Source organism: Dendrobates tinctorius, unplaced genomic scaffold (genome assembly GCF_039654945.1).
Source record: "Dendrobates tinctorius isolate UK_male_01 unplaced genomic scaffold, ASM3965494v1 ptg000070l, whole genome shotgun sequence".
Lineage (NCBI taxonomy): Eukaryota > Metazoa > Chordata > Amphibia > Anura > Dendrobatidae > Dendrobates > Dendrobates tinctorius.
Genome location: NW_027361738.1, coordinates 70,940,996 through 70,965,437, shown reverse-complemented (window position 1 = coordinate 70,965,437; position 24,442 = coordinate 70,940,996). Strand labels below are relative to the sequence as shown.

Genomic DNA, 24,442 nt, shown 5'->3' with positions numbered 1-24,442 from the left:
TGTGTGATCATTATCCATTTGTAGAAGCCATCCTGTTTTCAAATTCAGCTTTTTTACACATGGTGTTATGTTTGCATCAAGAATTTGTTGAAATTTCATTGACTCCATTCTTCCCTCTACCTGTGAAATGTTCCCTGTGCCATTGTCTGCAACACAACTCCAAAGCATGATTGATCCATCCCCATGCTTAATGGTTGGAGAGATGTTCTTTTCCTGAAATTCTGTGCAATTTTTTCTCTGCACATACCTTTGATCATTATGACCAAAGAGTTTTATTTTAATTTCAACGATTCACAGGACTTGTTTCTAAAATGCATTGGGCTTGTTTAGATGTTCTTTTGCATATCTCTGATGCTAAATTTTATGGTGAGGGTGCAGGAGAGGTTTTCTTCTGATGACTCTTCCATGAAGGCCATATTTGATAAGGTGTCTCTGAACAGTAGAACAATTACCACAACTCCAGAATCTGCTAAATCTTTCTGAAGGTCTTTTGCAGTCAAGTGGGGGTTCTGATGTGCCTTTCTAGCAATCCTACAAGCAGCTCTCTCTGAAATTTTGCTTGGCCTTCCAGACCTTATCTTGATCTCCACTGTTCCTGTAAACTGCTATTTCTGAATTACATATTGAACTGACTTTAATGTGCTGCTGGTCCAAACCTTGAGCTTTCACATGTTGTAAGCAGAGATACCTTTGCTTCGGCATCATCAGAGGAGTAGAGGAGGGGTCCACTTCTTCGGCCAGCCTCAGAGCAGTGTTTCCAAGTATGCTAGGCAATGAGTTGTAATTGTAAACAATAGAACATTGAAAATTGAGAGATTTTTAATTAAAAAAAAATTACAAAGTTGCTTGATTTTACATTCACTTTGCAATTTTACCTCTTTAATTGTACTGGGTGGTGTGACGTAATGAGGGGTATGTGTTGGATGGGTCATATATTCCTGCCAGCAAGTGCCTCTCGCAGTGGTGAACAATAGAGAAGGAGGTAAGCCCTAGCCTGGTTCTTCTCTGGGGCAATGTCCAGATTTCACAGCTGCAGGGGCTAAAAACAGCCAGAACTCCTCAGTGTGTGTTGGTGGATGGGAAAGAGCTGAGGGATGTTTTGTGGCAACATCAGATCTGAACAGAGTGGCACTTCTAGGAACTGAACCTATGATGTAGAAACAAGCTGGACTTTTGTTTTGTCTGAAGTAAGACTGCATTTTTTTCTGCTGCCAGTGTGAATAAAACACTGAGCATGCCTTTTTACTGCATCCCTTGCCCTTGTCTACTAGAGCGAATCTCCACAGTGGCCACATCAACTGTATTTGACATGGGTAGTGACATTAACTGCGCTAGATGAGAGTGAGCTGGGTCGGCATCATCACCCAGTGCACCTGGGCAACTGCCGGGACCCTGGACAAATGGGGACCAACTCACGTCGGGGCCAACACGCTATGGGGCCTGTGAGTTGGGGGAGCTTGGTGCCCCTCCTCAAATACTCACCTTTCCCCATTTCCCACTGCTCCGATCACTGCTGCTTCGTTCTCTCCGGCATCTTCTGATTCTCTATGATGACTCAGAGCAGAGAGCACTATGACGTCATTACAGCTCACCCTCTGTGCTCAGCAGTGCAAAGAGTCAGAAGACACTGGAGAGAACGGAGCAGCAGGGAACAGGAGAGGTGAGTATTTAATTTTTTTTTATGTATGTGTGGTGCCCCTAAGGGTTCAGTTGCCACAGAGGTACTGCACCTCCTCCTGAGGTGTAGTATCCCACTTCCAGGTAAGATGGGGACACCTGACCTGACTCCAGCACCTGCACCCAGCACAGTAACCTTAGAACAGCAGGGAACCCTCTATGACCCCTACTTGGTTCATGAAGGGACTGGGAGGTGGGTGGAGTTTAGTTTTGCACTAGAGAAGGGGGAAACTGATAGGAAGTCAAGATCAGTTCCCCAGAGGGGGATGCAGTGAGAGGACGTGTAAGCAGCAGCCTCCTGTAAGCTGGAGCTGCTGGGAAAGAAAGGAGGAGAAAGATCAGTTCTCCAGAAGAAAGATAGGAAAGGACGGGAGGTGAGGAGTAGAGAGCTGGGGACTGGGGCTAGAGCAGAGCCCTTACCTAAGTTTAAGCGCCAAAGGCCAGGCGCCAGTATCCGAGACTGTGTGAATGCTAATGGTTCTACAGCAGAAACCAGAGGAATAGAAGTTGTAACCACTTTATTCCCACCTAAGACTCGACGACACAGTAGCAACGTGTGTGAGCCGGGACATGATTGTAAGGAGTCCCTGAAGTAGGCTATAGCTGCCTGTCATGCGAGTGGAGTTCTAAGTAACAGACAGAAAGAGGAACTTATGTGGAGTTCAGAACCGCAAGTATTTCAGATTAGCGCTAGTAAGGAGACGTCCAGTAAAGGCACATACGGAAGGAAGTGCTGGAAGGGTGTACTCCATCTATCTGGGAGTTTGCTGAGCCCCTCACCTGGAGGACACGGCATTGAAGTGGGCACCTGTGTATGCCAGAAACGTGAGTAAAGCTTTGGAACTACATTCAGCTGTGTCTCTGCCTTCTTCCTGCGTCACGCTCTCAGCACTGCTACATCTCTGTGCCTGAACACTACACAATTTACCTCAACATCTACCACAACTGCCCTGGGACTACAGCTCTGCCTTTGGAGAGATACTACACCTCTGCTGCTTCACACCACCAGCAGCGCAGATCCCCTTTTGACCAGATACCACAGGTGGCGTCAAGAAGTTATCTACACATAAACTTTATTCAGCATCCATCTTCCTCTTTTACATGGACACTCAGGGCCACGGATTGGGTCACTGCCACCGCGACAGTTTATATATATATATATATATATACATATATATATATATAAAGGTCCGTTAGCCAAAATGGACCTATTAAATTTGACCTATTTCATGATGATGTTTGGAGAGGATGAGGGGAACATACAGAATATAGGTGTATTTTGCAAGACCACCAGAGTACACTGTGCGCAGGGATAATAGGCTCTGTATGATGAGTTCCAGATCTAACAAGATAACGACAGCCTGACGGACATTGATATACTCAAGAAGAACTAGATTGTGCTGTACTCGGCAGGCAGCACTTTAGAGTAAGCTTCTAGATAGGTACTGTAGGTATGAAATAGATACATAGAGGGATAGTTAGACATTAGATAAATATTGGATATATACTGTAGATATGATATAGATTTAATCATAATTTGATTTTGTTCCCTCTTTCCCAGACTTTCACTGGCCATCTCGCTTTTTTGTTACATATTCAAGATTTAGGCTAATTTCACATTTGAGGATGGAGGGCTGCAGACAGCCTCCGTGAATCCCCGCCCACTACGTGCCTCTTCCGGTCACCTACGCCTATTTCTGCATGCGGCTTCATGCGGCCTGCATACCCTATCTTCAACATTGGGTAAGCAGGCCGTGCCACAGTATGCGGATGCTGCTGCATGCGTCATTTTGACGATGCGGCACCCACATAAAATTCCAACATGATGCGTTCTACGCGGGTCGCCGCACAGTCAAAACGACGCATGTGGCGGAATCCGCATACTGCGGCACGGCCTGCGTACCCAATGTTAAAAGATAGGGTACGCAGGCCGCAAGAAGCCGCATGCAGAAATAGGCGGAGCTGACCAGAAGAGGTGCGGCAGGGGCGGGGCTTCACAGAGGAAGTCCACAGCCCTCTGTCCGCAAATGTGAAACCAGCCTTAGTTAATGGTTTCTTGGCCGCTGAGTTTAGCAGGACTGAACCTGTATCTGCAGGAACAATACAAGCAGCATAATAACTACATTTTGAGAGGATTTGGGCAAAATGTATTTTAACTCTTTGCTGTTAATGTATACTCTGCTCAAATTCACTTCAGTAAACTTACATGTTTGCATTGCATTATTAGATGTTTATTGCACAGAAAACAGCTTCATCTCTCATTAAAGAAGCACTCCCATCAAAGTTTTTATCCTCTTAATATATTGCTATCATCATATTATACAGCACTGTGTACTTACAATTGCTTATTTTGCCTTTCTACCTAGTTAGTTCTTCTCTTTCCAATTTGATCTATGACAACACTTAATTAAAAGAAAATACAATTCACAGTTTTGGGCTGCTCTAACCGAAATCATCATCTTTGATACAACTGTTGGTTTTCACACTTGAGAAAGTCACCAGTCCGGCGCGGAAACACATTGTGGAAAAAAACCCACTTCTTTATGTACTGGATCAAGGATCATCATTCCGGATAGTGTAAATCATAACTTTGAAAGGTATCATCCTATGGTTTGGTACGCTGTGTTTCCCTACAGTGTTTAACGCATGATTAAAATCTGACTAGCTGAATCCTTCTAAGCTCTATGTAGAAATAGGAGTTCAATTTTCCCTATATGAGTCATAAGTCACTGAAATAGTCCCTGGCAGAGGGGAGGATGGAGCAGCTGGGTCAGGAGTTGAAGAAGAGAATGATTTCTGCAGGGAAAAGATACTTCCTTTTTACACTTAGAACAGAGAAAAGAGAAGAATTAGCTGGGTAGAAAGACAAAGTGAGCAATTGTAAATACACAGTACTTTATAATATGGTGAATGCAATCTATTAAGAGGATAAAAAAATCTTCTGCCATGTTTCACTGTAGTTAAAGTAGACTTTTCTTTATAGGATTCATTTCATCATCTGTAAACATGGCTCTGGCATTATTGATGATCGTATCAGGTAAAGTTCAAATTTGCCAGTTCACGGGTAGTTTCCTTGGAAATTCAATTTGCAGAGCAGTTTTTCTCTGCAAAAGTAATGTCCCTGATTACGCCCTGGGATATCTACAGACCCGAGTGCATAATAAACGTGACATATATAAATATAAAAAATAATTCAAAATCCTTACACTCTTCTCACCACTCCGCTCTCTGACCTCACTGCTCGTTGCATTTTCTGATCCCTGCCTCGAGCTCTGAAATCTCTGAGCCTCTCATGGTGAGCAGAGACCTCCCGCTCTGTTGATTCCCGGGCAGGTTCTGTGCAAGTACAGTACTGTCCTCCCCAAGTGAGCAGCAGGGATCAGAAGATGCAACTAGGACAAGATGAGTCACCTTTTTAATCTTTGATGGCTCTTTACGATTCTGAAAAATGGTGACCGCTGGCTCCATTTTGCTGAATCCGCATAGAATCGAATGATCAAAAATTCAGATTTTGGTGAATGCTAATTGTTGCAAAAATTGAGTAGATTTCAAATTCAATCGAGTTTATTTGCTCATCTCTAGCTGGTATCGATTCCCAGCTCTAGTTTTCACATCTGTTCATACAACACTTTTCCAGGTGGATTTTTATGCTTTACTTTATCCAGCGAGGCAATCCTTTGCCTTCGTCCAAAGATCATTGTTTTTCTCGGTTTACAGCATATGGTGCAAGTTGAAACTTTCACTCTAGAAGTCTCCAGCTCAAACTGAAGTTCTTTGGGTGTTTCACTTGATTTATTTAACATATTTTTAAGTAACTTTCATAGTGTTCTCTCATCAATTTGCCACTTTCCACCACATCCTAGATGTATTTTAACTGCTCCAAATGCAACAAACTTCTTGTTAACATTTTGAATTCTTGAAGCCGAGAATGTCTTTGGAGGCAGTCTTGTACTCTTTAGACTGCTTGTGCTTGGTGATAAAAGACTTTCTGGTCTGCTCAGACATTTACCTTCACTTTGCCATCATGAGCAAGGAATAGGGATTAAAACTGATCCTTTAAAGCTTCAAAGCCATCATTTATAGGATAATTAAAATAATGTGAACACTGACAAGGTAGGGGACAGGTGAGTCTCATTTCTAATTAATCACAGTTTTGTCTGATTTTTGTCATTTGTTTCAAACTAAACTCCCAATGCAGCTCATCGCGTTCCAGCATTGTTTTCAATTTGGTGTCCCTTTTTGGCCAAGTTTCTATTTTGTTATTTTGAACTTTTCTGAATCAAGTATATAAGTATATGTATACTATAATGTATACGGCACAATGTATACTGCATTAGCCGCAGGGCTCAATGATTGGCTGCAGTGGCGATGTGCACTGTAATCACGACCACATTACTTTAGCTAATAAACAAATACCGGAGCAGATGCACACACTATATAAAATATCTCCTGAAATAAAGTTTTTAGTGAAACATTGAAAGTGGTGAGGTCGTGATTATTACAGTGCGCATCACCACTGCAGCCAATCATTGAGCCCTGCGGCTTATGCCGTATACATTGTGCCGTATGCATTATAGTCATGCTTAAACCAGAATGAAGATACCAAGGCTGCGGTGGAGAGACAGCTCTAGACCCAGGGAGGGTGACTACCAGCTCTGCTTCTTATTTTCTTCATGTGCAACGCTACGAGGAGAAGACATCTTTTCATGGAAAGCCAGTTTGATTTTCAGGGGTGCCAATAATGTTGATGACAACTGTAAAAGAGTCTCTTCCACAAATGCAATATGATTGTGGCAAAATTGCATGGGAATACTTGTTTTTGCAAAAATGTTTGTGCTGCGGTAATCAACCTCACATTCATGTTAATGGGGTCCTCTAGGATTATAATATCGATGACCTGGTGTCAGGATTGGCTGTCAGGCTAAGATTAGTGAGTCTTGCTTAAATGGGACTGAACTGCCGTCAGTAATAGAAAGTCGGACCAACCACCAGCCAGATATAGATGGCCTATGATAAAGATAGGAAGTAACAACCCTGAAGAAATGTTCCCACGATGAGTTTTTGGTGAGTTTTTTACTCTGTGTATTTTTAAAAAAATGCAAGTAACTTATTTTACTTAATGGGTGCCGAAAATCTGCAAAATAAAAAACTCACCAAAAGCTCATCGTGGGAACATAGCCTTAAAGAAGTTGTTCATTAATTGTACAACTTCTTCTCATAATCCTCACTTGACCCTGATAACATAACAAAGCTTATACTCCCCTCCTGTGGTGCTGCCATTCCCACGGTGTCGGCACTCGTTGTCCCCAGGGGTCTCGTGCGGTGCTGTGACACGTGACGCCGGCGCCCAATCAGCCTTTCAGACAAATCAGTCATGAAGAGGAAGTCCAGGCTGCAGCTGAACCCTGGCTGCCTCTTCATGTTTGATTTGTCCGAAGTCAGAGACAGTAACGTCGGCACTGATTGGACACCAGCGTCACATGTCACAACACCGCATCACAGAGAGAGAGTGCCGACACCGCGGGAACGGTGCCAACACAGGAGATGAGTATAGGCGTTCATATGTTATCGGGGTGAAACATTTTGCTCAAGAAGGAGTTGTCCTAGTAGAGGACAACCCCTTTAATGTACCTATAACCTACAGTCTCAAATTTGTCAGGAACTGTGCTGATTTTTCAGAAACAATTCTTGCAAAAAGGGGCCCAATAAGAGGCCAAAAGCCCTGTCACTACCATGTCATCGTTTCCATGATTTTAGGCACAAAGATGTATGGTATGGCACCGGCACTATACTGTGCCTTTACTTGTAAGAACCGTTATTGTGAATTTGTTTCTTATATTTTCCCAGAAACGATCCTGTCTTGTGAGTTCAGTGTGGACACTTGCATGTGGACCTCAAAACCGTCATTTGGACACATCCCCTGGAGACACACGAGTGAAGCAAACACTACAGATATGATGTCTCTGCAAACCAACCGAGGTAATTACAAAAGTAATAAAGCATGAATAAAACATCTGCAGAAATACATCATTTGCAATGGGCCATCAGGACGCATGAAAATGATTGTTTTTTTTAAGGCAACGAATATGGAGGATGTATCTGTTCCTACCATTTGCCAGATGAAATAATGCATTTTTAAATGTAGAATTAATTGCCTAATAGGAACATGCAAAAATATCGAATTATATTTGCATAACACCTGCAGCAGGAGAGAAACTTACTGCCGAGAAGTGTACTAAATTTCATTGTAATTTTCCCTTCCACGTATTCTATTATGTTTCATTTACTTTATGTGTGTGGTGATTGTTTATGTGTACTGTAGGGGGAACAGAGAGCGGAATTAAATCTGTGCAATGTTTTTACAATTAGAATTTAGCAGTTTACTAACAGTAAAGTATACCGACTCCAAGATTTGTTATATTCTTTGTAGCCACAAGTCACATTTATGTCCAACTAGCGTAAACCCATGTATGGTTTACACCCAGCTTTCCATGCACGCATCATCTCATGTCTAGGCAGGGGGCAAACAAGAGCAAACAAGGGAGTAAACTTTTAGGGCTATCATCTGGGAGGAAGTTGATCATGGTGTTGAAAGCCAATTCCCCTTTTTTTTCCAGTTCTACACTCTCTACTAGAGTTGAGCGACTTTGGTCGGATCGGGTTTCATGAAACAAAATTTGTTTCAGATGAAACTGGTTCGACTAGGGCAAAAAAAGTTAGAGTTTCGTCCGAAACCCAACCCCAATGCAAGTCAATGGGGAATAAAAGTGGATGAATGTCATCCGCTCAATGACGACTTTTATTTCCCATTGACTTGCATTGGGGTCTGAAGCAAATTTTGTTTCATGAAACCCGATCCGACCAAAGTCGCTCAACTCTACTCTCTACCACTGTTTATGCCCCTAAACACTCACTGAATGTCCATTGGTGTGCCACCAAAGCCTCCCAAAACTGGGCTTTGCTTCCAGAAAGTTTCAGAAGGCTATGGAGGCATCTGGAAGATTTGCCAACTCCTCCAGATTTTGGGAAGGTCTCAACATTTTACAGTAGCCTACAGAACAGTTTTGTAGAGTTGACTAGCATGCACATGGTTCACATGCTCCATAGACTCCACCACCTGCCCCACTCTCCTTCTCTTAGTTTCCGATGACCTCTTGAATGCATGCGACACCTGAAAATCACGGCACAGTGTAGGACATACAACGTTTTCATCGCCCTCTGCTCCTCACCACTCGATGACCACGTTCTATAACTTTAGGAGGTCTCCACTTCATGGTTGAGTTGCTCGGTTCCTTCTACTTCTCCATGATATTACTCATAGCTGATGCTGGAATATTTTAGAGTGATAAAATATCACGAACTGACTCATTGATAAATCATCATAGGTTTCTTTTATATTTATCTGTTACATATATAATTATAGGCTTTGCTAACTAAAAGTTAGAGTAACTCGTAACGGTCCTTTCAAATAGACGTCAAGAGCAGGAAGAAGAACTTTACTGATTGCTATAAGTAGTTCCTGTCTGGTTGTGGTTAATCTGCCCTTTCTACCACAGGTACACTGCTAGCTGCACTATTGATTATCGCTGTGACAAGATGGGTCAGAAAGCTTCATTCTAAATAATGGACTTTGTCTCGGCGGTCATTTTATTCAGCATTTCATCCTAGGATGCCGTTTTTTTTGCAGTGTTATCAGCTAAAGGTTATTTCTATTAGCATAGCATGTAATTTCACATTACTGTTGGGACCTGTGCACCAGAGAAAAAGTAGTATAATCTCCCCATAAATGTCAGAATTCAGAGAGAAAAGGCTGAAGACTGATCTCTGACATTTCTAGAACTGGAATCATTGCATTAAGCAGAACACAAAGGTCTGGCCACGGAGATTGGGAGTTTGTTTTCTTTGGCATTTCTCATGATAATGTATTACAGAGTAAAATCTCCTTTATCCCAAGAGGAAATGCAGAATTCTTATATAGGCTCCATAAAGCAAATTATTAAATGTTTACAAGGCTTTTTATCTTTGCTTTCTATGACTAATTTGGTACTTGCTAACAAGGACATAACTAGTATTCATTAGTGATCCAACTTTACTATTGGGAGCCCCGTTGGGGTAAAGGTCCCTTTGAGGAAGGGCCACCATTTGTTGACTACACAGGAGGTTGCATTTCTGGAACGAAAGACTCAAGGGGCATATATTATAGAAATTTGCCTTGGGCACCAAGAACGTTTACCCCAATTCTGGCAGCTGAATCATTCAGGCTGCATGCGTGATATTTGGGAATTGGGATGACTTTTTTGCATGTGGTAGGCATTAACGTAATTCTGATGTAGTTCTATACCTGACATCATGTATTCCAATGTCTATGTAATTCTGTGGACATGTTGTGAGTGGAAAACCAGGCGCAGAGTATAGCAATCATCATATTATATAGCACTGTGTTCTTACAATTGCTCATTTTGCCTTTCAACCCAGTCAATTCTTCTCTTTGGTCTATGACATCACCTGATTAAAACTGGCTAGCTGAATCCTTCTAAGCTCTATGCAGAAATAGGAAGTCTCTTTTTCCCTGCATGAGTCATCACTGAAAAAGTCCTTGGCAGGGGAAGGAGCAGAGCAAGCCAGGTCAGGAGTTGAAGAGGTGATGACAAATACAGGGAAAATTGACCTCCTGTTTCTACATACAGCTTAGAAGGAGTCAGCTAGTAAGTTTTTAATCATGTGATGTCATAGACTTAATGGTAAAGATAAGAATTAACTGGGTAAAAAGGCAAAATGAGCAATTGTAAGTACACAGTTCTATATAATATGATGACTGAAATATATTAAGAGAATAAAAACTTTGATGGGAGGTCTTCTTTAAGGGTTTCTAAGGTGATCAAAAGGGTTGGACGTTTCCGAGGTGGCAAGAAGCATAAATAAATGGGTTGTCCACATTTGAGAACAATTTTTGATATTTAAGTGCATGTATCCTGGGCAAAGAAGAATTTTTGCAATTTTTTTTTCATAAAAAATTATGAATAGTTTGTGTTTTAGAGGCTCTTTGTTTCTCTGCATATTGAACGTCTTAGATAATAAATCAGCTAAGAAGTCAAAGAAAGACAAATAAAACTTACAAATTCCTTTATCAGACCATCAAAACAAAGTTCACTGATGGATTCTAAATTTACTTATCTGGCAGCCAGCAATAGACAGCACAAGACGGCGGCTTTAGACGGCAGAGAGGGCAACATTCTTAATGAAACTCAATTGCAAAAAATTATTTACTTAATACATGTATTTAAGTAAAAAAAAAAGCAAATTGCCCCCAAAGTTGGACAACCCCGTTAACATCAACTGCAATGCTTTTAAAGAATATGTGGACTCTGAACAGTTATATTTATGGTTTTTTTTTGCCAATGTTGTGATAGTTGTTAGCTTTAGTCCAGACTGTCTTGGGTTGCTATCAGCATGTCAGCCGCTATGCTTGCTATAGCAGCAATTCTTCTTCACACGAGACTGATCTTTTTGTGAATGCTTTGATAAGTAAGCCGTTTGCTGACAGTGATAGAAGAATATGGTTTGCGCTAGATTTCCTCTATTCCTGGCGGTGCAGTCATCGGTGTCTGGGTGCAGGCAAAGTGGCAAGTCACAAGCTGCACAGAATGTCATTGGGGTGTAAAGTAAGACGAAAAAGCCGGCATAGCCTAAAGCAGAGACCGAAAAGACTTGTAATTTACTTCCAGCCTCTGGGTCTAAATATGCAGCCCTCTTACATCTGTGAAAACCACGACACCTCTGGGACAAAGGAGGGCTGACATGTGTCTCCTGAGAACTGCTGGGGAAATATGACATTAATATGACTCCAGGGTAATACAGAGAAATGTGACATAGTTGTCTCTAAACCTCTGTGCACGTAAATTTAGCTGAAAAACAGCAAGAGGCGAACACTGTGTAGAAAGGACAGTAATGGAGGATTATTGGGTCCAGCCCCGGACATTTGGTCCATAGTAGCCAATAATATATTTTACTCTCTATATTTGTGTTTCAATATAGAAGTATTAATAGGAATCCAAGGAAACTCGTATACAGTGGCATGTAAAAGTTTGGGCACCCCTGATCAGAATTACTGTTATTGTGAACAGTTAAGTAAGCTGAAAATTAAATCTCTAAGGGTTAAAGATAACACATTTCCTTTGTATTTCAGTAATATATATATATTGTCACCTTTTATATTTTGAAAATTTCAAAAAGGAAAATTGGCCGATGCAAAAATTTTGGCACCCTGCGTGGTTATTGCCTAGTAGCGCCCCCTTTTTGAAAGTATCACAGCTTGTAAATGCTTTCTGTAGCCAGACAAGAGTCTTTCAATTCTTGTTTGACGGATTTTCATCCATTGTTCCTTGGAAAATTCTTCCAGTTCTGTGAGATTCCTGGGTCGTCTTGCATCCTCTGCTATTTTGAGGTCTAGCCACAGATTTTCAATGATGTTCAGATCAGGGGACTGTGAGGGCCATTGTAAAACCTTCAACTTGTGCCTTATGAGGTCGTCTATTGTAAATTTTGCTACGTGTTTAGGATCATTATCCCTTTGTAGAAGCCATTCTCTTCTCTTTTCAATTTCAGCTTTTTTTTACAAATGGTGTTATGTTTTGTAAGGTAGCGCTGTCATTCAGATAAGGGGCACTCGCTTGGCAGCCAAATAATCACGTCCGGCACGGGTTTTCCACAATACAATAACTCCATGCGGTTTATTCAGGCATCATAAACTATGACCAGCAACATAAAGTTCATATACACAGCATAGCATCCATGACAGAGCTTCTCTCTGTTTATCCTGCAGTCATACAGGTTATGTAATGTTCGATGCGCAGGCTTTCTAGCCACCAAGTTATCTCACCCATCAGGGTTCCCTCACGACTGCTTTGTACTCCAGACGTTCATTCCCTCCCCTGGGAACTCTCAGATACTGGCAGACATTACATCCAGCATTCACGTGCTGTCAGGAAAAGAATCCCCATCTCCCAGCGGGACCTTTTACAACGGACCAACCTGGTCCCTGCATTCACCCATGTGACCTACCCTGGCCACCTTATATGGTCCGTAACCATGCACACTGGGTCACATGGCTATGACCTCATCACATGTCCTACAAGCATTCATACATTCTTTAGTATGACATTCTAGACACACCCCTGGGTGGTTTTGTAGGCAACTGGTCCTGCCTGTCTCTCCAGTCACCTGAAGGCTTCTCCCTCACACATTGACATGAAAGATCAGCTCTGCTGATCAGCCCATAAGCAAGCCTTCATCTCAAGGCCACCAACCTTGAGATACATTACGATCATTCAGCATCCTACTCCTATCAGGACACTGGAAATGCTTATACACCTGTCCTGGGACATCCACACAGCGCCCCCTAGCGGACACAGTGGTCACTACACCACAGTTTGCATCAAGAATTTCTCTAAATTTCACTGATTCCATTCTTCCCTATATTGTTCCTCATACCATTGTCTGCAACACAACCCCAAAGCATGACTGATCCACCTTCACGCTTAATGTTTGGTGTGATGTTCTTTTCCTGAAATTCTGTGCCCTTTTTTCTCCACATCTACCTTTGATCATTGTGGCCAAAGAGTTCTATTTTAACCTCATTGGTCCACAGGACTTGTTTCCAAAATGTATCAGGCTTGTTTAGATGTTCTTTTGCATACTTCTGACTCTGAATTGTATGGTGAGGACGCAGGAGAGGTTTTCTTCTGATGATTCTTCCTAGAAAGTCAGATTTGTGCAGGTGTCTCTGAACATTTAAACAATGTACAGCAACTCCAGAGTCTGCTAAATCTTGAATCTTGTCGACTCAAAGTGGTCACCTACTGGCGATTCTGTGGCTTCCTGTGACATTTTGTTGACAGAGCAGCTTTGCTCTATTGACGGGGCATCAGTAGTGATGTCATGGCGATGGACAGTAGTTGATAGAGCACAACAGAAGAGGAAGAGCTGCTCTGTTGACATGAGATCAAATGATGCAACAGAATCACTGGCACAAGCAGTTCGTAACCTTTGCAATGTATTGCCAAAAATTTTGCATGTTCTTAACATTGTTTGCTCTGTTCCAGCCGGAGGATGTGCTTTGTTTCACTGGGGGGTATGTGGCGCCCCTGCAGTTTAGTCACCACAGAGGTATTGCACCTCATCCAGAGGTGTGGTACCCCGCTCTCAGATAAGAAGGGGTCATTAGCCAGGATTCTGAGACTTGCACTCAACACCAGTCCTCTCCTGGCCAGGGGAAAGCTGGAAAGAGGGTGTTGGTGGAGAAAGAGGAGTAGATAGGAGATTGTAGTGAGTGAGCAGTGACAGTGGAGAGAAGGACAGTCAGTCTAGGTTAGGGACTGGAGCTGTGTGGAGCTCGTCCCAGCTGCAGACAACAGTAGCAAGAGAGAGAAAGGAAAGACAGAAAGATAAGCTTCGGAGGAAGGAAGAAGGGGTCCTAGGGGCACGGGTAGTGAGAAGTCCACCCGTGGGGCCCGTATCCACGCTGACCACGGTCAGGTGGAGGGACCAGGTCGCAGTTAGGGGACTGGCCCCAAAACTAGTGGAGAAACTAAGGACTCAGCTAAGAAACCGGAGGCTGCAGTGTCTGCATATGCAGCAGCCAACCCCACATACAATCGCTGCAAAGGCAGGGGACCTAGAGGTCATCGCCGGACAAGATCCAAGGCTGCTGGCTTGGGACACTGTATGTGAAGGCGCAGGGCCAGAGAGGAGGGAACCAGCACAGTGAGACGGCCAGGAAAGGGACATCTGAAGGGAATCCTGGTGGGGTGACTACCAAATTACCTGGGAGCTGGCTGGACCACAGACCTGGAGGACACAGCACCTCGGCTGGGGACTGTAACAACAGAACTCTGAGTAAAAGTGTAAAGACTGCACCCTGCTGTGTCCTCAGTTTATTTGCTGCGTCATCTGCCCTGCACTACAACCACCATTATCTTCAACACCATAACCTGCCCTGGGGAATAGCTCTGCCTGTGGAGAGCTGAACCAACTCTGCTGCATCAACAACTGCCCAAGTGGACTGAATCTGCAGCGTCGGCTAACACCTAACTTGCCAAGTACCACAGGTGGCATCACAAATCTCTTATAAACTTTATTCCCCTTTAGTCATCATTTTCATTAGACGCCCAGGGCCACGGACCGGGTCACTGCTGCTGTGACACATCCCCTTAAGAACCGGCCCGGTACCGAGTATCCCCACGGCCCTAGCGGGCGCTCCAGTTATTCCAATGCTGACAATATATGTCTCATTAATATCGGATGGATAGAAATTCCGATATTCCATATTTTCTCCCGGAGATGTGCTGTCTACTTTATAAAGGGTACAGGGTATCAGAGGTTCTTGGATCATCTTCTAATCTAGTAGTCTTTTCCTGTCTGTGTTGGGGGCAATACACATCTCCTTCAGTCACTTAGTCATCAAGAGAAATGCTTGCATTTTAACTTGTCGGCTTTACATATTCACACTACAATAGAGCACATAACGCAATTGGTGTCTTCAGGGACAGGATCGCGATCGCACAGCCACCCTTACACAAGAATAGAGCATCACATGTTGTTACAGAAACCTTTGCAGGATATTATAGCTGCACGTTATAACTCGCTGGCCCAGAGCTGTAGAGCTGTAATTCATGTGTTCATAAGCAGAGGCAAAAGGAAAAACACGGCTCTATAACATCGACTCAAAGACACATCCCCGAAGATGCAAGTTAAATTCAAAGCATCCTCATCTTTAGCAAATGTCGCGTCTGATTATAACTTGGCAGGAAGAATATAATTAAAGCTATCATTTACATTCCAAATGCTTGGAAAATATCAACAAGTTATTGTCTAGGTTTATGGTTTATGATTTTGGAATAGACCTTTCACATGCAAGAAATAATTATAGATCCCATCCCCTGATAGACGAGCGATGAAGCCAAATCTTGGAGCAATATTTGTTATCCATGAAACCCTGTGTCCTGTGGTTTGGGGGAGGAAGAGAGTGACACAGTGGAAATGGGAGGTTTCGTCCCTCGAGTTTTAACCTTTTCGGTATAATGCATTTTGTTTAAAAGTATTTGTACTGAAGTAAAATGTCACCAAAAGCTTGTACATGGCTTCTAGAAAAGCTCCAAAAGCCGTCACCGCTTAGCTCTACTAGACTGCTCAGTCTGATATATTCATATTTATTTTTAGACATATCTTCATTTTGCCTGAAACTGTACATGATTCCATAAAGACACCTTTTTAACTGACATTGTGACCATTAAAATGAATGGACATGTATTGATTTATGTCAACAGATTTTCTTGGTATAATTGGCGACAGTACATGACACACAGATGGAGACAGAGCATATTTATTAATGCATACCAAAAATAACAAAAAGTGCTGTAGAATAAGTGGATGATAAAATAATAACAAAGTTTAAGTAATATCTCTTAAAGCACCACTCCAGCATTTTTTTTTTATTTCAGCACTTAAGGGGTGCAACTAATCTAAGTTCCCTGCCTGTCACATTTAGCATCCGCCTTCTTCTACTCTTTCTAGCGCCTGTCCGACCCTGGGCCGCTATCTTGTGCCCGCAACTTCTTATTGACCTTCTTCAACTCCTGAATCGGCTGCTCTACTCCTCTCCCTAACAGAAAAAATTAATAAACCAGCTCACCTGCCTTGGCTTAGTGGTGGGTGGAAGCACGAATTTCCATGTAGTCTCACGTCCAAAGGTCCAATAAAAAAGTTTCAATTCAGCTTCCAAATTTTTAGAAAAATTTATTGGACATAAAAAGAGAAGGTAGCACACAAGTCGCACCAATGCTGAGGCTCATCATTGGTGCTGCTTGTCCGCTACTTTCTGTTTTTATGTCCAATAAATTTTTCTAAAAATTTGGAAGCTGAATTGAAACTTTTTTTACTACTCCTCTCCCTGCCAGTGACTTTTGCAGTGACTCATGAGTTATACAGGGAAAAGAGACCTCCTGTTCCTACATACGAGTAGAGTTTAGAAGGACTCAGCTAGTCCGTTTCTAATCATGTGATGTCATAGACCTAATGAAAAAGAGTAGAATTATCTGGGTAGAAAGGGAAAATGAGCAATTGTAAGTGCAACGCCCGCTATGGCCGGGAGTACTCGGTACCGGGCCGGTCAGTTCTTCAGAGGATGTCACGGCAGCAGTGACCCAGTCTGTGTCCCTGGGCATGCAATAAAATGATAAAGGGGGAATAAAGATGGGAATAATTTGTGACGCCACCCATGGTGTTCAGCAATGATAATATGGCTGATGCTGCAGTTCAGATCCACTGGGGCAGTTGGTGACGCAGCAGAGTTGGTACAGCTCTCCACGGTTAGAGCTAGGTCCCAGAGCAGTTATGGTGTTAAATGTGATGGTGGTCGTCATTGTGCAAGGCAGTTGATGCTGTAAATAAGTTGGAGAACACAATGGAGTGCAGTCTTCACACTTTTACTCACAGTTCTTCCAGTTACAATCCTCAGCCGGGGTGTTGTGTCCTCCGGGTTGGTGGTCCAGCCAGCTCGCAGGTAATTTGGGATACACTGTACCAGAACCCCCTTCTGATGTTCCTTCCCTGGCCATCTCACTGTGCTGACTTCCACCTCTCCTGCCCTGCACCTCACACACAGTGTTCCAAGCTAGCAGCCTCAGACCCTGTCGAGCGACGTTCTCTTGGTCCCCTTGATCCTATCTGGCTGCCTTTTTAGCGAATGTGTGCGGATTTGGCTGTCGCACATACAGATACTACAGCCTCTGGTTTTCTAGCTGAGTCCTCAGTTTCTCCACTAGTCTGGGGCTGGTCCCCTACTGTGACCTGGTCCTTCCACCCAGCTACAGTCGGCGTGGATTTGAGCGCCACGGGTGGATTCCTCACTGCCCGTGCCCCTAGGACCCCTTCTTTATCTTCTCACTCTCTGTCTAGTCTAGAGACGAGCTCCTCACTGCTCCAGTCCCCAGCACCAACTGAACTCACACCTCTCTCTGTCGCTCCCTTAAGCTCCTCCCCTTCTCCACTTTCTCTATTCACACCCTCTACCCAGCTCCTCCCAGGCCTAAAGAGGTCTAGTGTTGGGTGCTAGTGTGTGGGTACTGGGTAGTGCCCCTGTTGTGAGTTCATTTTCCCCTTCACCGTTGATGTCTGATGAACTCCCTCTGCTGGTGAAGAGAGGTAGTGAAATTGATTGGGTTGGGAAGAACCTGTCATCTGAACAGGTGGAGCCTGATTGGACACCCGGAATCACTGAGTGGATATAAGGCAGCCGACGCCCTACAGGGGTCCTGGTGATCCTTTCTGCTCTGAGCTCTTGTAAACCAGTTCAGTACCTGTCTTCTGAAAGCTAAGTATTTGCTCTCTTATTTTTCCATGAGATATTGTCTGTTTACTTAGTGTTTGTGTTCTGCCTGCCCTTGTTGGTACAGGCTGAGCTCCATTTCTGTCTCTGGTCAAGTTGATCTTTTGCTCAGTCTTCAGAATATACCTGAGTGCTGATATAGTGATTTTGAAGTCTAGTGACTTCAGGGCCTTTTTTCTATCAGACGTGTTGGACATTATTTTGGCAGAATTTTTGTGGATTGCAGCCAGCATCTTTTCTGTCCTTTCCTATTTAGTTAGTTGGGCCCCATCGTTTGCTCAACCTGTCTTTCTGTCTGTGTTTGTGTTTTCATCTGCTTTTCACCGACAATACATGTTGGGGGCTGTCTATTGCTTTGGGGTCTGCTCTGGGGCAGTTTAGATTTCCCCTTTCTTTCTTTAGGCTTATTTAGTTCTCCGGCTGTGAACGAGGGGTCTAGGGCACCGTAGGAACCCCCCACGGCTACTGTTAGTTGTGTGAATAGGATCAGGGATCTGCAATCCGATAGCTACCAACCTCTCCGGTTTTCTGGACTTAGCTTGTATTTTTGTTTTTTCCTCCTTCGGTGACTCGTTCATAACATGCCCCCTCCTTACTCAAGAGTGGAGTACCACACCTCTGGCTGAGGTGCAGTGCCTCTGTGGTGACTGGACCCTCAGGAGCGCGGAGTGATAAGTACACAGTGATATATAATATGGTGACTGCAATATATTGAGAGGATAAAAACTTTGATGGGAGGAAGATGAGGGCTTATTTAAGGAGACTCTATAACCATCAAGCACATTGCCTCCCAATGATTAAGATCTACCAGTTTTGTTGCTGATCTCTGTCTAGATTCCTTTCACAATCCCTGAGTGAGGAAACCACTTTACCCAACATAGAGCAGTATATCTATACTTTTGAAAAGGGCGCACCACACCACCCGGTGCACCTTTACACATGTCTGTTATGTCTCCATCTCCATCTAATGGAGATGACTGTAGATAGTATTGTTGTTGGTGTTGTTGATGACGATTTTTAAGGAGTTCAATGAATACATTTTCCCAGGCGACATTATGTGTGAGTTGTTGGTAGCTGAAAAGGTATCATTAAGTAAGCAAACAAAAGCCACATAAGGCCACGTTCACACGTTCAGTATTTGGTCAGTATTTTACATCAGTATTTCTAAGTCAAAACCAGGAGTGTGTGAAAAATCCAGGAGTGGTGACATGTCTCTCTGATTCTTCAACTCCTGGTTTTGTCTTACAAATACTGATATAAAATACTGACCAAATACTGATAGTGTGAACGTGGTCTAAATAGCAATACTGTAGAAATGTAAAGAAATGCCCCGAGACACCAAACCAAAGACACGGCACATTATTATCCGAGTGCAATAAATTCTAAGTCTGTGAATTGTGAAGCCGTTGTCTGCGCTTGTCAGTGATTTCTTTTGATGCTCGTTATGCGGTACACCGTGAACAGATGGGTCTGAAAGGATCTTTTGTAAATGCAGGAAAATCACCTGAACTAAGAGAAACAATTTCATCATTTGCAGCTACTCGAAATTCTACTGACGGCACGGAGTAAATAAAATGAGCAATTATGTACGTTTATCCTGGCCCATTTTCCACCTCTTATTTTTCAGTTTTTTAGCAAAAAAAATAAGCAGAAAGGTGACAAAAACTTTATAATATAAAGAAATGTTACAAAATTAAAGAAAATGGCCAATTGTTTCCAGTAAGGCTACGTTCCCATAATGAGATTTCGGTGCGTTTTTGGCGCTGTATGTTTTTGCTGCGTAAACGTCTTCCATTTCTAGGAAAGTTGATGGGATTTATAGAAAGCTCGTGTCCTCTGTGGTTTTATTTTACTCCGCATAAACTGACCTTTCAAATCCGCAGCATGTCAATATCTCTTGCGGGGACGATGAGTTTTCTGTGCGGAATTTCCCCATAGACTTGCATGATGTGGGAAAATTCTGCAGGTAAAACCCGCACATGTGTTTTTAGTGCATCTCCGCAGTAGAAGCGCATAAAAAACATATGTAATGTGCCCCTAGGTCTATCAATAAAACAGAAAAAAAGGAAGTATCAAAACCAAAGCAGCTTTATTTAAAGCATGACATACCAAAAAGAGACAAGAATGCAACATCAAAAACGTGATAAAAATATTTGATACATAATGCACACAAACACGCAATGAATAAAAATTAATTTAAATAATAAATGTGGAAATGTGGAAGAAATTCTGCAACGTCAAAGTCGAACCAAAGGCTGATCGTGAGAAAGTAGCCTTAGGGCAGGTGCACAAGACCATTTTTCTTTCCATCAGAGAAAACCGGTCTGATTACTCTGATCAGTCTCTAATCAGAGCAGCATCAGTTTTTCTCGGAGGTGGTGAAGAGAAAAAAGTTTACTCGCTTTCTCCATTCTGCCAGCCTATAAAGATCAGACCGAACTCACATCAAAATTTTTGAAAGTTTTAATTTATTGTCTAATGATCCTTTAGTCCATAATAACAGATAAGGAAAGGTTGTGTAGAAGAGCTCCTTCTACTCTCCATTCCTGAGATATGGCCCTTTTTTAGCCAAGTGGGCGTGACCCTCAAATCTTCTTTATGGTAGTCTTCTTGAGGATCACGTCCACTTGGATAAAAGACTAATTTTATATACTGGGAAGAGGGGTCAATACATCAATTTTGATTAAAAAAGGATAAAAGTCATCCCACTGTGACAAGGTTTCAATCGAGACGATCCCATCCTGTCTCTAGTATTAAAACCTCAACTTGTGTTAGCCAACCTTAATATAGTTGGGGGCACAGTAGGATCCATGCCCGACTGTTCAGACACCTGCCCATGGGAAGCTTTATAGATAAAATACGTAGCTCAAAAAGAGGGAGTCACATCCCTTTTTGAACAAAGTACAATAAACTACAGCAAAACCAAAAAAATGAGCCAGAGCATAAGTTGATATACAGTGGGGGAAAAAAGTATTTGCTATACTGACGATTTTTCAAGTTTTCCCACCTAAAAAGAATGGAGAGCTCTGTAATTTTTATCGTTGGTACGCTTCAACTGTGAGAGACAGAATCTATAGTTAAAAAACAAAAAATCACATTGTATAATTTTTACATAATTAAATTGCATTTTATTGCCTGAAATAGGTATTTCATCACCGACCAACCAGCCAGAATTCTGGCTCTCACAGACCTGTTAGTTTTTCTCTAAGAAGCCCTCCTACTCTGCACTCATTACCTGTATTAATTGCACCTGCTTGAACTTGTTACCTGTATAAAAGATACTGTAACTACCCAAACCTATACATAGTGTCATGATTCCAGTGCAGGTTTTTGAGCTGCACGTCAGGGGTTAATGTCTGGAGCTCAGTGCAGGTTTTGACCTGCACACCTGGGGTTAATGATTGTGGCCTCTTTCTGGTTCTGGGAGAGCTTCTTATACCCCTGGGAAGCTTCAATCCCTGCCAGTTATACTTTTTCCTTTGGCCTAGTGTGCTGACCCCCGTGTGCCTGTTTGTTGCTATAGCTTGTTTATATGGTCCTGACCCGGTTCTGTTTCCCGTTGTGAGTTTGCCTGTTGATTCTGTACTGCGCTACCCTCTCTGTGTATGACTCATTGCCTGTGATCTTACTACTCTCTGCTCGCCCCTCTTGTACCTTGCAGCTATCTCTGTGTGTGACTCATTGGCTACGTCCTGACTATTCTCACTGTCTATGCCCCTTGGTAACTTTGTCTCGCAGTTACCCTGCTAGGAGTTCTCTTGCAGCTCCTAGCTCTCTGGAGTTTAGGCCACGCCCCTAGCAGTCACATGCTTCAGGTCCTGCGGCTCTGAAGTACGCATCTACTCGACTGCTGCCCGCTCCACGGGTATCTTTGAGCACAGTTCGCTTTACTCAGGACACACGCACTGGCTCAGTAAGCAAGTTCAGTGCGGTGTTTCTGACACATAGCAGTTAGAGTAAATCTCTGGATCTACTTCTGAACTTCACTAATCTGCACATATTTAGTAAATAGTTCATTGTTAAATGTGACTAAACTGCAGCACCAGACAAAGGCTTTAGCCAAGGGTGGCGCTGTATCAAGAAAACAAAAACGTACGGTAATCTCAATTCTGTTTTGTATTCTATTATGCTGCTACATTACAGTATAACCTTAGTCATTATCCTCTCAAGAAAGACTTCAAAAGACATGACATGTTCATAGCCCCTATACTTTACTGTCTTGAAAAAAAATGTTCACATTTATTTTAGAAATACAAATCACTCAGAAATTCACAATGACGACAGGCAAACCTTAACCTGAGACTGAAGCGAGGCATCGGAGTACCTTCCGAGAGCAATATTAGTATGCGCCAATTATCATATTTATGAGGAATTTAAATACAGAATTATTTATAGTGTTCGAACCATAAGAGAGCGCGCGCTCGGCTCAGCTACATACGGCAGAAAAACGAAGAATGGTAATGACATGCATTCCGATCAGCCCCCTAATCTATACCACTGTTTAGGCTAGTTTCACACTTGCTTTTTTTTGCAGCGCGTTTTTCCCGCAAAAAAACGCATTGAAAAAACGCATACAAAAGCATACAACTGCTGCGTTTTTTTCAAGCATTTTTATGAGCATGCATGAAAAAAACGCAGCGTTTTTATGCGTTTGTATGCGTTTTTAGTGCGTTTTTACCGCGTTTGCGTTTTTTTCCAACATTAGGTGGCCCCTCACACTAACCCAAACCATGACTTTACTAACCCTAACCCTGACCCTAACCTTAACCCTAACCCTGACCCTAACCCTAACCCTGACCCTAACCCTTAACCAAATCATACTTAACCCTAACCCAAACCCTAACTAACCCTAACCCTGACCCTAACCCTAACCCTAACCCTGACCCTAACCCTAACCCTGACCCTAACCCTAACCCTAACCCTGACCCTAACCCTAACCCTAACCCTGACCCTAACCCTTAACCAAACCATACTTAACCCTAATCCTGACCCTAACCCTGACCCTAACCCTTAACAAAACCATACTTAACCCTAACCCTGTCCCTAACCCTAACCCTGACCCTAACCCTAACCCTGACCCTAACCCTAACCCTGACCCTAACCCTTAACCAAACCATACTTAACCCTAATCCTGACCCTAACCCTGACCCTAACCCTTAACCAAACCATACTTAACCCTAACCCTGACCCAAACCCCAACCCTAACCCTGACCCTGACCCTAACCCTAACCCTAAGCCCCCTTAACTAACCCTAACTTTAACCCAAACCCCTAAATTCCATGGTTAAAAAAAAAAACGCATATGCAAAAAAACGCATACATGAGCATGCCAGTGCGCACATATGCGCATCCATAGGCTATAATGGCTATTTTTAGCGCAAAACGTGCGCATATGTGCGCATGCGCTTTTTTGCAGGGCCAAAAAATGCAACATGCTGCGTCTGGAAAATACAAACGCACACCCCAAAAAAACGCAGCGCATGAAAATCGCATACATGCGCTTACAAGCGCGCAGGTATGCGCACCCATGTTAAATATAGGGGAAAAAACGCATGCGCACATATGCGTTTTTTCCCAGCGCTAAAAAACGCAAATGTGAAACCAGCCTTAGTCACTTTACATTACTAATTTCTGTTGCATATGCATCAAGAAGTCTGGAAAGCCAAACCATTGATAGATCGTTGGCAAATGCTGCGGTAGGGACGTAGTCAGGAAGAAAAATGAATTGTAAATTAAAAGGGGCTAAATGATCTTTGAAAGTGCGCACAGGCCTGAATGGATTGGAAAAAATAAGCAATTTGATGCATAATCAGGCCAATAACATTTCCAAAATGTTAATCATCGTGCCTTTAAAGCTTATCTGCTGCGGAGACGGCCATAAGATAATGCTTTTCAGCTACTCCTGAAACCATTTTTCCTGCTGAGTATGATAGCACAGCAGACAAAAGCCGAAATATTGAGATTTAACCCTGTTTTACTGTATTGTCAAAAAATTGCTTTATTTCTCTTGTAGAGCAATGATTTAAAGGGAATCTGTTACCAGGATTTTTTGCTATGTAATCTGAGACAGCATGATGTAGGAGATGAGACCCTGTTTCAAGCGATGTGTCACTTACTGGACTTTGTTTTGCGCTTTCATAATAAGCAACATTTTATCAGCAGGATATTAACACTACAGGACTAATTGACATGTGCAGAGTAGTCCAACCACACCTCCAACACTGATTGGTAGGTTTTTGTGGGCAGGGTTATACGCAGCTCAGCAACTGAGCTCTGTTAGATCTGCAGCAGAGAAAACTGTGTTTGTGTCACAGCTGATGCACCCATTAAACTAAGTGACACGTCGCTGGAATCAGGGTCTCAGTCCTTACCTGTTAGATTA

The 24,442-nt window shown here is 42.8% G+C and overlaps 1 protein-coding gene across 2 annotated transcripts in view; it reads left to right on the top strand.

Moving 5' to 3' along the window:
• Positions 1 to 24,442, top strand: part of MALRD1 (MAM and LDL receptor class A domain containing 1) — a 586,417-nt gene that overhangs the window by 59,923 nt on the left and 502,052 nt on the right. For both annotated transcript variants that reach the window (XR_012233447.1, XM_073581848.1), the window contains exon 6: positions 7,525 to 7,656. Coding sequence is in view for 1 of the 2 variants with exons in the window: in XM_073581848.1 (XP_073437949.1) it covers positions 7,525 to 7,656 (132 nt within the window). In the remaining variant the exon portion in view is untranslated. The remainder of the gene's footprint in view (positions 1 to 7,524; positions 7,657 to 24,442) is intronic.